At 33.4% G+C, this 14052-nt stretch overlaps 1 protein-coding gene across 1 annotated transcript; it reads left to right on the top strand.

Moving 5' to 3' along the window:
• The first annotated feature begins 3454 nt into the window (after window positions 1-3454).
• Window positions 3455-13949, top strand: LOC111057709 (translocon-associated protein subunit alpha). The gene is made up of 5 exons (XM_022345166.2): window positions 3455-3674; window positions 4224-4331; window positions 6311-6678; window positions 8521-8794; window positions 12175-13949. Exons 1-5 carry the CDS (start codon window positions 3611-3613, stop codon window positions 12258-12260), a joined length of 900 nt encoding a protein of 299 aa, XP_022200858.1. The 5' UTR covers window positions 3455-3610; the 3' UTR covers window positions 12261-13949.
• The last annotated feature ends 103 nt before the right edge of the window (window positions 13950-14052 follow it).

Here is a 14052-nt window from a genome sequence, read left to right as displayed (position 1 = left end):
ACTCGTCTTGAAGGAGTTCTCTCTTGAAAGTTGAGCTACAGATTGAATAAAATTACCAAGTATTCTATGTATAATACTCGAATAATAGGTACCTATGTATTTATTGCAAGAAGAACTTTTAAATGTTCTTTTACTATTATAAGTATATATTTATTTCGTTTGAATACTTTGGTAACTAAACATTTTTAATAGAATTCGAATTCGAATTAATATATATTTATAATAGGAAGAGAACATTTCAAAGTTCTTCTTACAATAAATAAATTGTAGAATACTAACTTGTAGTTGCTAGCCTACAATCACAAATTTATTAGAATTGGAATTTCGATAACCTTTGAAATACAGAGTTATTACAAAATATTCATCAGATATTAAAAATGTTCAATTACCAAAGTATTCATACGAAATAAATATATACTAATAGAAAGAGGACATTTCAAAGTTCTTCTTACAATAAATACATAGGGCCCCTATTCGAATGAGATTTTTAAAAATCCAATGAATCTTTTGTAGAAACCCAAAAAGGTAGTTATCCAGTGAAACGGGAAGGTATCAATAAGTAGTAACTAAGTAATAAACGTCCTTCATTCTAGTATTTATTTTTGTAACTCAATCAATGATCATAAATAAGTAGTGAAAGTTGAGTCATCAACTGTACAATAACATTTTATTTATATATAATATATTTTAAGACATTTAATGTCTTACTCTGGGGTCTATGCAATATATTATTGAAATTCCCCCTGTCATCGATTGTCTGGCGACTGCGACTGGGATATAATCAATAATCAATAACCAGAAGACATAAAGAAAAACATAGAGAAAAACATAGAGGAAAACATAGAGAAAAACATGGAGAAAACATAGAGAAAACCATAGAGAAAAACATAGAGAAGAACATAGAGAAAACATAGAGAAAACCATAGAGAAGAACATAGAGAAAAATATAGAAAAACATAAAAAACATATAGAAAAACATAGAAAACATAGAGAAAAACAAAGAAAAACTTGGAGAAAAACATAGAGAAAAAAAAGAGAAAAACATAGAGAGAAACATAAAAAAAACATAGAGAAAAACATACAGAAAAACATAGAGAAAAACATAGGGAAAACATAGAGAAAAACAGAGAGAAAAACATAGTGAGAAAAATAGAGAAAAACAGAGAGAAACATAGAGGAAAACAGTGAAAAACATAGACAAAAACATGAAGAAAAACATAGAGAAAAATGTTATGTTTTTCTCTATGGTTTTCTCTATGTTTTTCTCCATGTTTTCCTCTATGTTTTTCTCTATGTTTTTCTCTTTGTTTTTCTCTATGTTTTTCTAAAGATATTGACTGTTATTCTCTCAATTTCATCTGAAATACGTTCAGGAAAAATCTTTTCAAGTAGGCTACCCCATAGAATAAGGGGGAAACTTGAAAATATTCATCCCTGTTTCGAGAAATGAATAAGCCGCCTGGAAACAATGCATTCACAGTGTTCTCATAGCAGCAACTCTTGTAGTGAGCAATCTTGTTTATGAAGCAATTCCGAAATCTACAATTTATAACAGTATCTCAGCCCCAAAACAACGAGATCGTTATGAATTGGATGGAATTCCATATACTAGGAAATATAGGCACTGCAAAATTTCATGAGAATTTGTCGAATTACATAGATTCCAATGGAGCACAATTAGCATATGTTTTACTGTATTATAAAAAACTTGTTTTCAATCATTGTTCGGTAAATGGTAAAATTTCCAATTCATGATTTAAAAAAAATATTATTTTTTGAATTACAAAAATAAAACTTCCAATGATATGAGAAATGAATTCAGTCAAACCATGAGAGAAATTTTCAAATGGAACTCGTAGGAAAATCGATAATAAGCTTCAAGAGAAGCTTATGAGATAATAATGTTTTCAAGGAGTATTCTGTTTTCATACGCGAAAAAAATGGTAGCTTCAAACCACACCCACCCCCTTAGCACAAGGATCGGAGGACTTTTGATATGTTTACCCCCAACTATATCGGGGGTCGAGAATTGTGTTCCTATCTTTTGCTCTTTTACAGCCAGAAGAATCCATGCATTTTTTTCTCATTACATTAGTCAAGAAGGCCTACACTAAATCAATCTTATTATATCGTCATCTCTGCTTGTAAAGTGCATTTTATAGAAAACGAAAAAAGCAGTTTACTTAATTTGATTGTATGATATGAAATGTTGTGGTATTTCTTCATAATTGAAAGGATAAGACGTTTATGTTGTCAAGATAGTGGTATTGACAACATCAACGTCTTATTCTTCCAATTCAAAGCAGATTACTTCTTGCCACCTCGACGTCAGTTTGGTCGTTTGATGTGCATTGCCTACGCCTTGCCATATCAGTGTGAATCGAGCCTAAAGCATCCCTGGTGAGTGTGAGTAGGCCGCAGTTTCTGTTGGAAAGCTATAGATTGAACACAGAACAATCGACAAATTACAAGACAAGATTGAAAGTTTGACGACCTATAAATCACAAATTCAAATGAATTTATAGCATTTTGTAAAAAATATATTAAAAAAGTTTTATAGCAAATTTACATAGTGTATTATTTAACTTACCTATATAGGATAGGCCGCAACGCCCCTTCAACCCAGACATGGTCGCTATCGCAGCGATTGGCTCAGACTGCTATAAGCTCAATAATTATTCCAAGAGACAACCATTTTTCCAAGGTGCAGTATCTTGTAGCTTTGATATCTGATACTCCAGCGTCCCAATGTCTTCAAGTCCTGAAACTGTACCTACTTGAAGTGTGTTGAAAAACAAAGATAATGTACTGAAATTTGAAATATAAAATCTATACCGGTAAATAATAATATTATTATGTGAGATGGGAAATAGACTGGAAAACTTGAGACTGGTCGGCGGGTATTCAATTCAATTGTATAATTTATGAAAATCAATCCTTCTATCTAGACATTCCATTAGAATGACTGTATTCCATTGAATGTTCAGTCTCTTTATCAAATTCATAGTATTTCACTTCGATATTATTTGAATAAGCCTACTAAAAGCACCTTAGTTGTTTTGTTTATCCTACTGACTAATCATTGAAGATTGATTATTTTGTCTAGAAATTTCTTATATCTAGTGCATTGATTAAATCATTTTTATTTAGTTCCAATGCTTGTAGGTTAACTATTTATACTCTGAACATAATAATGCTCTTGAGTTCGGCAGACAGTTTGAACTTTCAAATCCAACCCGCCACAACAGTGCCGCCACGTTTATCATACGCCCTAGCGTCAAAAAAGACAACTAATAAATCCACTTCCAGATTTTATAATGGAATTTATATAGATATTTGCTGTTTTAAATGAATAAATATATTTTCATAGAAAGTGAAATATGATGGAGTTACTTTAAATATTATTGAAAATCACTTTTCTGCAAAATAATTTTTGATTTCCTGTCATGTGTTGGCTATGCAACGTCCACGTAGCAGTGTCCCAGTTGTTTTCTGTGTATGTGTAGACGAATATTACGATTACGTTGATAGTATTTTCTTTTCTGGTTTGGATTTTTGTGGTGCGGTGACTGTTATGTTCTTTTGAGTCTAGTCTGCCGAAATATCTACAATGAAGTACTTTTTGCTATTAGGTCTGTTGGTTTTACCAGCTATTATATCAACATTCGATCCAAGTAAGTAAAATATTCATTATTTTATTTTAAAATTTGATTTGGAAAGTCTAAATAACGGTATGTTTAACCCCTTTATGAGTAGGTATTTTTAACTTGAGATGAACATAAGTCAAGGAATTTGTTTTTATGGTGCTTAAAAATCCGTATCTCCTTATTACTTTGTGATGCTTGAATCAAAAATCTTTATTTTAGAATAATAACATTTGTAAAGTTAGGTTATCCAGCTTTCTTTCTTGTAGGGAAGCATCTTTTTACTTTTATTGTGAGCTTCAGCTATGAGCTTGTACTATAAAAGCAAGACTCACAGACAATCAAATTTACTTTAAACATGCCCACATAAAATTCCATTCAGTTATTTTGGTTTAACCTAGATTTTTTATCAATATGTTATGCCAACTTTCTAAAATGTTGTGTGCTTCCTGGTTTTGAACACTAAAAATTATATATAACTAGAGAAACAGTGGTTTTCTTCAAAGAGAATTGCAGACTTCTAACTTTTATTGAATGCTACAATTTCTTTGATTTGTTAATTATTCAATTTTATTCTAGGTCCCAGACTATTTGCTCTTGCGGATGAGGTTGAAGATGAAGAAGATGATGAATTAGTGGATGTTGGAGAAGAAACTGATGGCGAGGAAACTGCGATGACGGATGAAGGTAAACATACTGTACTAAAGTTAAGATTGCTATCATTTACTGTAAGTTACACTTTCCAGACTAGCTTATCAAAATTTAATGATTACGATAATCTAAGAATTAGCCAGAAACTTAGTTTACTTCATGGTAGAGCTACTAAAGTTACTAAGAGAGCCATTGACACTCTTGCTAATACATTTTTATGAAAACACTGAACTGTGGTGTTTAAATTGGAATGAATAGGAAATCTTGCAACATGTGCTTTTAGGTTTTTATTTTTGAGGATTCTTGAAGAATTTCTGAGACAAGCTTAAATGTGAATGAACAAGAATAGATGTAAAATCTTGCAACATATGCACTCATTTTTGTATAATGAGGGACTCTTAAAGTTTCTGAAACAAGCCACATAAACTCAAATACTGTTTCCGGTACTTAAATCAATAGTTTTTTTTAATTTAGATTTTTGATTTTTAAGATATTCAATTTTTTTGTAACTTATCATTAAAAGTCAGCTTTCAGCCCAATTATTAATTTCATGCAACTAATAACCTAGTGCAATTTGAACTAGGTTTCCTTGTTTTTCCACTGCTGTCATTAAACAAATATCAGTGGCATTTTGAGCGAGTTCTCAAACTCAGGGGGCTCACTAGTTACTATTAATCTTCTATACTAAGTGATAGGCTATTGCCTCTAACAAACAAATTCTACCTCCACCCAGAAGATACTCTTCAATTATCTACAATTCAATTTCTCATTATATTTATAATAATCTCTATCAGGAATGTAATATTACTCTTAATATTCTATGCAATTCTGCCTCTAACAAACATATTGTATTACCATCAGGGAAATACTATACCCTCAATAAATCTATGATAGGTACTATATCAATCTTGTAAGTAACTTGCTTAATATCATTGTTAATAGAAGTTAAGACCGTTTTGGGATTAATGGCTGTAGTCTTCTTTTTTTGTAAAGAATAAATAACATATAATACTCCATGGGTATTGTAGAAGTTACTAGTAACTTACATAACACCAGGAGGTACCAGTTACTCTTTTAATCTTCTATCCGATCTTGTCTCCAACACTTTCCACTTCCACCAGGGAGGTACACTTGATAATATATCTATAATACTCTTGTGGCACTTTTCTGGAAGTCGTGTAATTCTGGATAATTGAATAAATGAATACCTCATCAGGGAGATGCTGCTAGTTGCTCTCAATCTCCTTTGCGATGTTGTCTGTAACAATCAAATTGTACCTGGACCGACCAGGGAGGTACTCTTAATATATCAATAATACTATATCTTGTAAAACACCTATTGACATGGGCTACTTTTAAATTAATAAAACAAAATAAATCTTATAGCACCCTTTATTTTTTAAAACTTAAAAACTTCATCAAGATGGTGTAATATATCACCGAAACTAGTTGTTCAACTATTTTAAAGTTTTTAGAAATAAAGGGTGCTATAAGATTTATTTTGTTTTATTATTTTATTACTATATCTTGAAATGTTCATAATAGGTACTCCATGGGTAAGCTATTATTTGAGGTATCAGTACATAGCTCTAGGAGGTGATATTTTCGAGCTCAAAATTTACGTGGTTTTATTCTTTATTTTGTCAATTTAAAGTTTGTTTCATGTTTTTATGAAAGCTTCATTATCAATCTATCCAAATTTAAAAATTGTTTGTTTTATTCTATATTACAGATATAAATGTATTTTCAGATTTTGATTTGGTGTAGAAATTGGAATGGACATAACCTATGTATAATATTTGGACAATTTGAAACTAAATTAGGAAATTGAAGAGGTTTTGGGCAATAGCTTGTTTTTTCTTTTCCGATCCTTGTATTGTTTTTGCTAACCTAATAAAATAAACTAGCATAAAGTAAACAAATATATCGTTGAATGATTTGATTATTTGTCTCGGTTACTAGTTATGCTTAATCTTCTTTAGGATGTTGTCTGTAACTAATTGTTCCTGTTTCAGGGACGGAAGAAGAAGAAGATTCAAGTGGCAGTAAAAGCGGTGGCTCGCCCAACGCAGACACCACCATCCTCTTCATCCAGCCGATCGCTCAGCCAGGCTCCACCCTCGACCTCCCCGCCGGCAAGATTGTCGAGTTCCTCGTCGGATTCCTCAACAAGGGCGACGAAGACCTCATCCTGGAAACCCTGGACGCCTCCTTCCGCTACCCGATGGACTTCAAGTTCTACATCCAGAACTTCACCACCCTGGTTTATGAGAGGCCCGTCAAGCCTGGCCATGAGGCAACACTGTCTTACTCGTTCATTCCGGCTGAGGCGTTTGCCAGCAGGCCTTTCGGGCTCAGTGTCAACCTCAGGTATAGGGATGATGTGAGTATATTCTCCACTTATTCCAATAGTTTGTTTTCTTGTTGTAGATGATGGTTTAGTCATATTTATGAGGGTCATTTTACCCAACATCGGATTGGTCATAAATAGAAGACGAATGTATAATTGAATAAGTCAACACAAATACTTGGATATGTGGATGATATAGGCATACTTGGAAGGTCTCTTGCAGCCGTGAAAAACATAGCATTGGAGTTGGAGCAAAGCGCATCGGAAGTTGGTCTGGAGATCAATGTCAACAAAACTAAAGTATTCAACCAATCAAGGCATAACAGGAATCGGCATGAGCCATTTCTGGAATGTGGAGGGAAGAATTAACCAAATAGTTGACAATTTCACGCACTTGGGAAGTTGTGTGACCAATTGTAATGTGGAGCAAACAAAAATTCAAAAACGTATCCTTGCCGCCAATCGCACATTTTTCTAATTACGGAACATATTCAAGAATAAAAATGTACACCGGATATGTAAAATAAATCTCTATAAGAGTATAATAAGAACGGTGGTTTGCTACAGTAGTGAAGCTTGGACTATCACAGCCAGAACAGCGGGTATCTTGAATGTGTTTGAGAGAAAAATCCTGAGAAGAATCTATGGACCGGTTTGCGAGGATGAACAATGGCGCATACGTACGAATGCTGAACTGAAAGAGCTTTATGCAGAGCCCCAATTATCGACCCACATAAAATTGATGCGCCTCCGATGGGCAGAGCATGTGCAAAGAATGCCTGAAACACGAGTGCCAAGGAAAGTGTTAGTTGGTCAGCCTGGAGGAAGACGACCTGTAGGGAGACCAAGGGAGCAATGGGAGGATAGAGAAAATAGAGGATAGAGATGCAGAAGGATGCTAATGAAATGTCACAATTAAGAGGATGGAAGAGAGCGGCGTTAGATAGAGATGGATGGAGGAGTATTTTGGTTGAGACCAGAGCCCGATTTGGGCTGTAGCGCCATTGGAGAGAGAGATAGATGTATTATTTTAGATTTTTTCACGTAGAGCTACTTGAACTAAGCTAATGACTATTCTTCAACCTAATTGCCGAAGATTTAGGCATTTTTCATACCAGTGGATCATCCCCCTCATAAAATAAAGCCGCCAAATGGGCTATGTGATCTATGATAAGTGGGCTATGTGTAGCCCATAAGTGAGCTACATGTTGAGTGGGCTAAAACGTTGTTTTATTTATTTATTCACAATTTTATACTTTGGAAACAACAGGTAAAAACCATAAATGCTCCATTAACATAACAATAAGTCTCAAATACCTTTCATATTCAAAACAAAAATTATTAGTAATGAAAACACAAATTGAAATTGTCATTGCATTATGGAAAAGTAAAACTGTCAAACATTATGGAAAAGTACCACAACATCACACACAACACAACTGTAAGGTTATAAGTAAACTAACGTTAGAGATACTTAAAATAAGTTTCATATTATATTAAAAAGTTGAGATACCGGTAAGTGAAAATGAAGGAGATCATTATAAATTAATGTAAATGAAGAACTTGAACAATAAGGGAAAAATTAGGGGGCTATGACACAATTATCAGTGCAATAAGAGGGTAGTACATTGAATCAGGCAATATTTAGTTGAAGCAAACTGAAATCGAAACAGTAATAATATCAATGTTGATTGCAAAACGTGCAAAAATTGCGTCTCTGCATTAATAATTGAAGTTCCTCCAAACAACCGTTGATGATAATTATCATTGTCCTTTTTTCTTTACATCAAAACATTATTGAAAATCGGAGATTTGGAATTCAATCACACCACACAACCTAATCAAACTAATTTCATTTTGGTGTTCTTTCGGCAGAGCGGTAACCAATTCTACGAAGGTGTCTACAACGAGACGGTGAACATCGTGGAGATCGAGGAAGGTCTGGATGGTGAGACGTTCTTCCTGTACGTGTTCCTGGGTGCGTGTGGTGTCCTGCTGCTGGTGCTCGGTCAGCAGTTCCTGGTGTCCGTTGGCAAGAAGCGAGTGGGTGGGGGCACCACCACCAAGAGGCCCCAAGTTGAGACGGGCACCACCAACCCCAACGATGTCGACTACGACTGGCTGCCTAGGGAGACGCTGCAGAGTTTGAGTGAGTTACTGCTTCCTGATTTTAAAAAGATTTATTAATTTGTTCATCTGTTTATCTATTAACAGATCAACATTCACAAATAATAATATACAATAATATGATCGAGATAGAGCAGCAGTCAAAGCTCCAAACTGTCTCCTAAATTTTTAGGAATAGCCTACATTTTTTCAAAAAAATTGGGTTATGCTACATTAATATGTTTAATAATACATACAGTCATCTCAACTTGTTGTGTAGTGAAGGTGGTATGGTTGTGGTGTAGATGGTCAAGTCACAAGAGAAATATTGTAATTGCAGCGGCATGAGGGTAGAATAGATTACTGAGCATGCAATCTGTTCTACACTAGCTGCCAGGCCACCCAACACGAGTCTAGTTACACACACGTCGATTTTTGAACGTACGTTTTTTTTGCCGTACTCATAAATTCTATTAGTTTAAACAGATTATGTTTTTCAAGTTTAATCTAATAGGAATCATAAGTACGGCAAAAAATCTCACGTCCAATAATCGTTGTGTGTGTAACTGGCTTAACTTTCTCTTTTCTAGGCGATCTACTTACTACTTGTGACCATAGTTATCACTCTGTATTACATGAAACTACTTGGAAGTAGTAGTGAGATAGTAGTTTGTATGCGAAACAATTATCAATGTCTAGTAATTTTGAATCTTAAACATATAGCAACAGAATATGAAGTGTAAATGGAGCCATATTATTGGCATAGTTGGAGTTGACATTTACAAATGAAATTTGTCTATTTACGCTGCATACTTTCTTCGAGTTTTCAGATCTCTATGGATTGATAATGATATGATAACCAAGGCTAGTAACTCAATCTTTCAATAAATGTTTAAAGTTATTAGAGGTTAATAAATGAATTCATCAATAAAATCTTGTGATATCAAAAGTGAAGAAATTCAAGTACTGAATTAATTAATTGTCTTCAACAGAATTAATGTTTCAACTGTTGAATCAGGGCGACTTTTAAAGCAGTGCGTAGTTTCTGGATAGCTAAGAACTTATCCCGGTTCAACATCCAAACACAACTTGTGTGAGGGTGATGTCACACCAGGCCAGATGTGGCACAATTGATCAAAAAATGCACTACGGAAACTGCACATATAAGAATGTGGTGAAGTGTCTGGTGTGACATGGTTCCACTTACTCCAATGCTAAAGCCGTCTCACTTGCTCGGAGCGGTCATTTTGTCCTTTCGTATCGGACTTGGAGTGACATCACACTAATGCCTGGTTCCATCAAGCTCGGTTAAGACATTTGAACATGATAGAATCAGGTACGCTTTACTATGAGTGCACTGGAACATATGATTCTTATGACGTTAGCTACTAGCAATAATTCTTGTAATTCTGTAATAACTCTTGTAAATCCATACCCGGCATGACCATGTTCAAATTTCTAGACCGAGCTTGTTGTTGAGTCCTTTACATAAGTTTAGAATCTTTACTAATAAAGCAGCCTGCACACATGGAAAATAGTGGCTTCCACTAGCTATGGCGGGAACATGGAGTTGGAAATGTTCGGAACTGGAGTGTACATGATATTTCCAATTCAGTCTTCCCACGGCAGCTAGTGGAAGCTACTATTGTTCATGTCTGGAGACTGATTAAAGGCAAAAATTAAACCAACAATTAAAGGCAAATGAAAAATTCAATTCAGAATTCAAATTCAATTCAAATCAAATTTATTTCCTCCACAAAATTCAACAATTACAAAATTTAGGATAATGTACCTTAATCTAGTTTACTTACATTATATCAACAAAATAAAGGTACAAGAGGTGGAAATGAAACCACTGGCATAAGTGAAAATCACTTGTTCGCCAGTAGGAGTAGCATATTGTCAAACTTCGGTCATCCACATCTAATTAAAACAAAAAAAAAAAGATGTATACAAAATAACATAAATAAATTACAACTTATATTCTAAGAGAATTAATCAAGCTATGTATCGAGACTCTTAAATTTAGCAGAATAGTAGTACAATTACAATGGATGTAAATTAAATTATCTACACAATATACAAATCAAAATAATGACTCTCAGTTATCCATTTCTTAATATTCCTTGGTACAATTTTGGAAGGTAGTTCTATGATAAGCCCGGGTGGAATAGAATTTATTAGTTTTGGAGCTATATAAATTAATTGCTTACGAATAAGTGTTAGGTTTGAAACATATGATGCGAATTTGTACAAATTATACCTAGTCCTATGATTTTCATTATTTAATTGCATAACATTAAAATTGTATCTACAAAAATATTTAATATTTAGAATAAATCAGAATTAATTATTTGGGTTTTTATAAACTACTAGCTGGCCCGGCGAACTTCGCACCGCCAATAGTTAATGCATCTCATGACAAACTTTAGCTGGATGCACACCTGAGGAGGCGCGATGCGGAATTTTATTTATATAATTTTCCAACTGCAAAATAAACTAAAAATCAATTAGTTCTGAACACCGAAGATAGCACAATTATTCGAAACAAATCAATGTCTATAGAGCATGTAAGTCTTTAACCTGAGGCCGCACTGCTGGATGGTTACACACAGAACTGTCATTTTGTTTTTAGTCGGGGCGTTTAGAATGGGCAGTTATGGAGCAGCACACACTCTTATCTACTATCTAGGCTGTTGTATGACGCAATGATTTTAACAGCTGATTTTTATTTCTGTGTGTGGCCAGCTCACAAATCTTCTCTCATAAGGATTACATGTAAACTTTGAAGGACCGTAGGAAAGAATCCTGAAGTCGAATTATAAATTTGATAGGCCATAAATAAACCTGGTCCTGAACATAACTAACAAAACTAAAAAAATAATCAAATTCGGTGCACACATGAAAACGTTATTGAATGTTGAAATTTTAGGCTCGATTTTTATTTATATAGATTCTGAAAAAAAGTGGAAAGTATGCATATAGTTCACGTCATAATGGCAGTATTTGATTAACATTGATGTTGCTATCTTTGTTGATCATTTGAAAAAGCAGGTAGTGCAATCCCTTTCTAGTTCCGCAACTTTGCCAGATAGTCTTTTAACAATTTCACAATATAATTAACAGAATTCTGAATTTTTTTTATTTTATCATTGAAAAAAATATTTTTTGACGAATAAAATTCAATTTTTTTAAACAAAATGAACAGTTAATTTTACATCAGATATACTGGTATCAGCTATCCTGTATAGAAGGCTGTGGCAATTCAGAGAATCGGCAACTCTGTTCTCCTATATTTCTCCACTGCCATTCTAACGTGGACCTCACTATAGTTTTCAATTTATTATAGCGTATCATTCTATTTCATCCAATACTCTTGGCTCTTCATTATTTATTTCTGATGCATTATTTTGTTATTTACAGACAAATCGCCACGCGCCAGGCCGGTAGCAAAGCAGCAGAGTCCAAAGCAGAGGAAGGCCAAGAGGACGGCCGGCTCTGACGACTGATTCAAAAAGAACTGAAAATTTGGTGAAAAAATTGAAAAAAAAACAGATCGAAAGAGATAAAATGCGAGAATAAAAGTGGGGGGGGGGCAGAGATGCAGAATTTTAGAAAAGTTTGGGTGTAACTCTAAAAGGAAGCATGTCGAGTTTTAGAAGTTTTGCAATGAATAAGGAAAAGTTCAACTTAAATTTTTGTATTTAATAGAAGAACTGTTAATGTAGCGATACTATAACTCTTGTGATACTCGACATTTCTACAACTCAATACTTACTTAAGAAATATAGTTTGATTCCAATCGAAAATACAGTATGTTTTGTACCAAATTGGAATTTTTTCTGGAATAGGCCTATATTACCCCTATTTACAAAAAAAGTAAATCATGTTCTTTTCAAATTTTTTTCATACAAGATTTTCTCTTTGAAATTCTATTATTTTGATAATGCTTTTTCCGTATGGCTAAAAACCTCTGCATTATTGTGTTTATTAATTTATTATGTACATTTTGTCAAAGATAATATCATTCATTGTAATAATTTCATGCATTGATCATTATTATTTGTTATGAAAAAATAGGTAAGATGATGTAAACTTCAATTTGAATCCCATTAATTGAAATGAGTAAGTTTTCTAGTTTCAGATCCCGATGCACCATTCTGCAACGATGCATTGCTGCTAATCCCATCAAGTATTGCTACAACATATTTTTTAATATCAAAATATTCTTGTTGTGAAGAAGTTTTCTTCGGTCAGCTTGAAGATGAGGATAACTTTGTTGAAATTATTGAACTGGATGAATTTGAAAATTTCATGATTAAAAAAAGGTAAATGTGGGATAGTTCTTAAACTATCAAATTCGACGTTAGCCTTGTAAAAAATATGTTGTATCAATACTTGACGGGATTGGCAGCAATGCATCGTCGCAGAGTGGTGGATCGGGATCTGAAACTGGAAAACTTACTCATTTCAATTAATGGGCGCAGGATGGTGCGTCGCTGTCTGAAACCAGAATTGTCTTACGCACATTTCTGTTAATTTACAACCTCCCAACTTCATTAAATAATCGATGATAAACCTAACATGCTCCAGCTTCTGTGTAATCGGAAACTATTTGTTCAAATTTGACGAAAAATGATGAATTCCTGTTTAATATAATCAAAGAACAAAATGTCAACGATTTGTAGAATAAATTAATGCTGTGTGTGATTTTGTATGTACTAATGTTCTTATCATTTCTTACCTAAACTAATTTTGTTACAATTTTAGTGTAAATTATTTATTGCGTTTCAAGTTTGAAGCTTGCATTTGTGTTTGTCAATTTCTTTGATTTGGAATAGATTTAAATAATTGTATTTTGACTTCGAAAGATTCTAATTTGTGTATAACTAAATGATATTAAAATTGAAGATATTAAAAGATAAACGAAGATGATCCATTAAAAATCTTTTACGGTCCAATAAATTATCAAGCATCGCAGCTAATTTGTTTATGGAAAATCTTGGTGAAATTTCTAGCAGTTTTGGAAAAATAAGTCCCCATCCAAATCCTATGTCATGACAGTTTTTTGTAAATTATGTAAGTCTAATTGAAACCAATAATATTACTATGGTACTATGTCCTAAATTATAATCTATTTAAGTACATGTTATTTCGGTTGTTTCATTTTTTTTTAAATAAACACGATGTTTCTAAGAGTTGAGTGTTTTTTCTATTGTATTCAAATGACCAAACCCAGTCACATATTATTTTATTCGTGACATAAAATAGTTTAGTACTTTAGCTAGTATAGTAGTACTT

Source organism: Nilaparvata lugens, chromosome 5, assembly GCF_014356525.2.
Source record: "Nilaparvata lugens isolate BPH chromosome 5, ASM1435652v1, whole genome shotgun sequence".
Lineage (NCBI taxonomy): Eukaryota > Metazoa > Arthropoda > Insecta > Hemiptera > Delphacidae > Nilaparvata > Nilaparvata lugens.
Note: the sequence above shows the minus strand (reverse complement) of the source record. Positions and strands in the feature narration are given on the sequence as shown.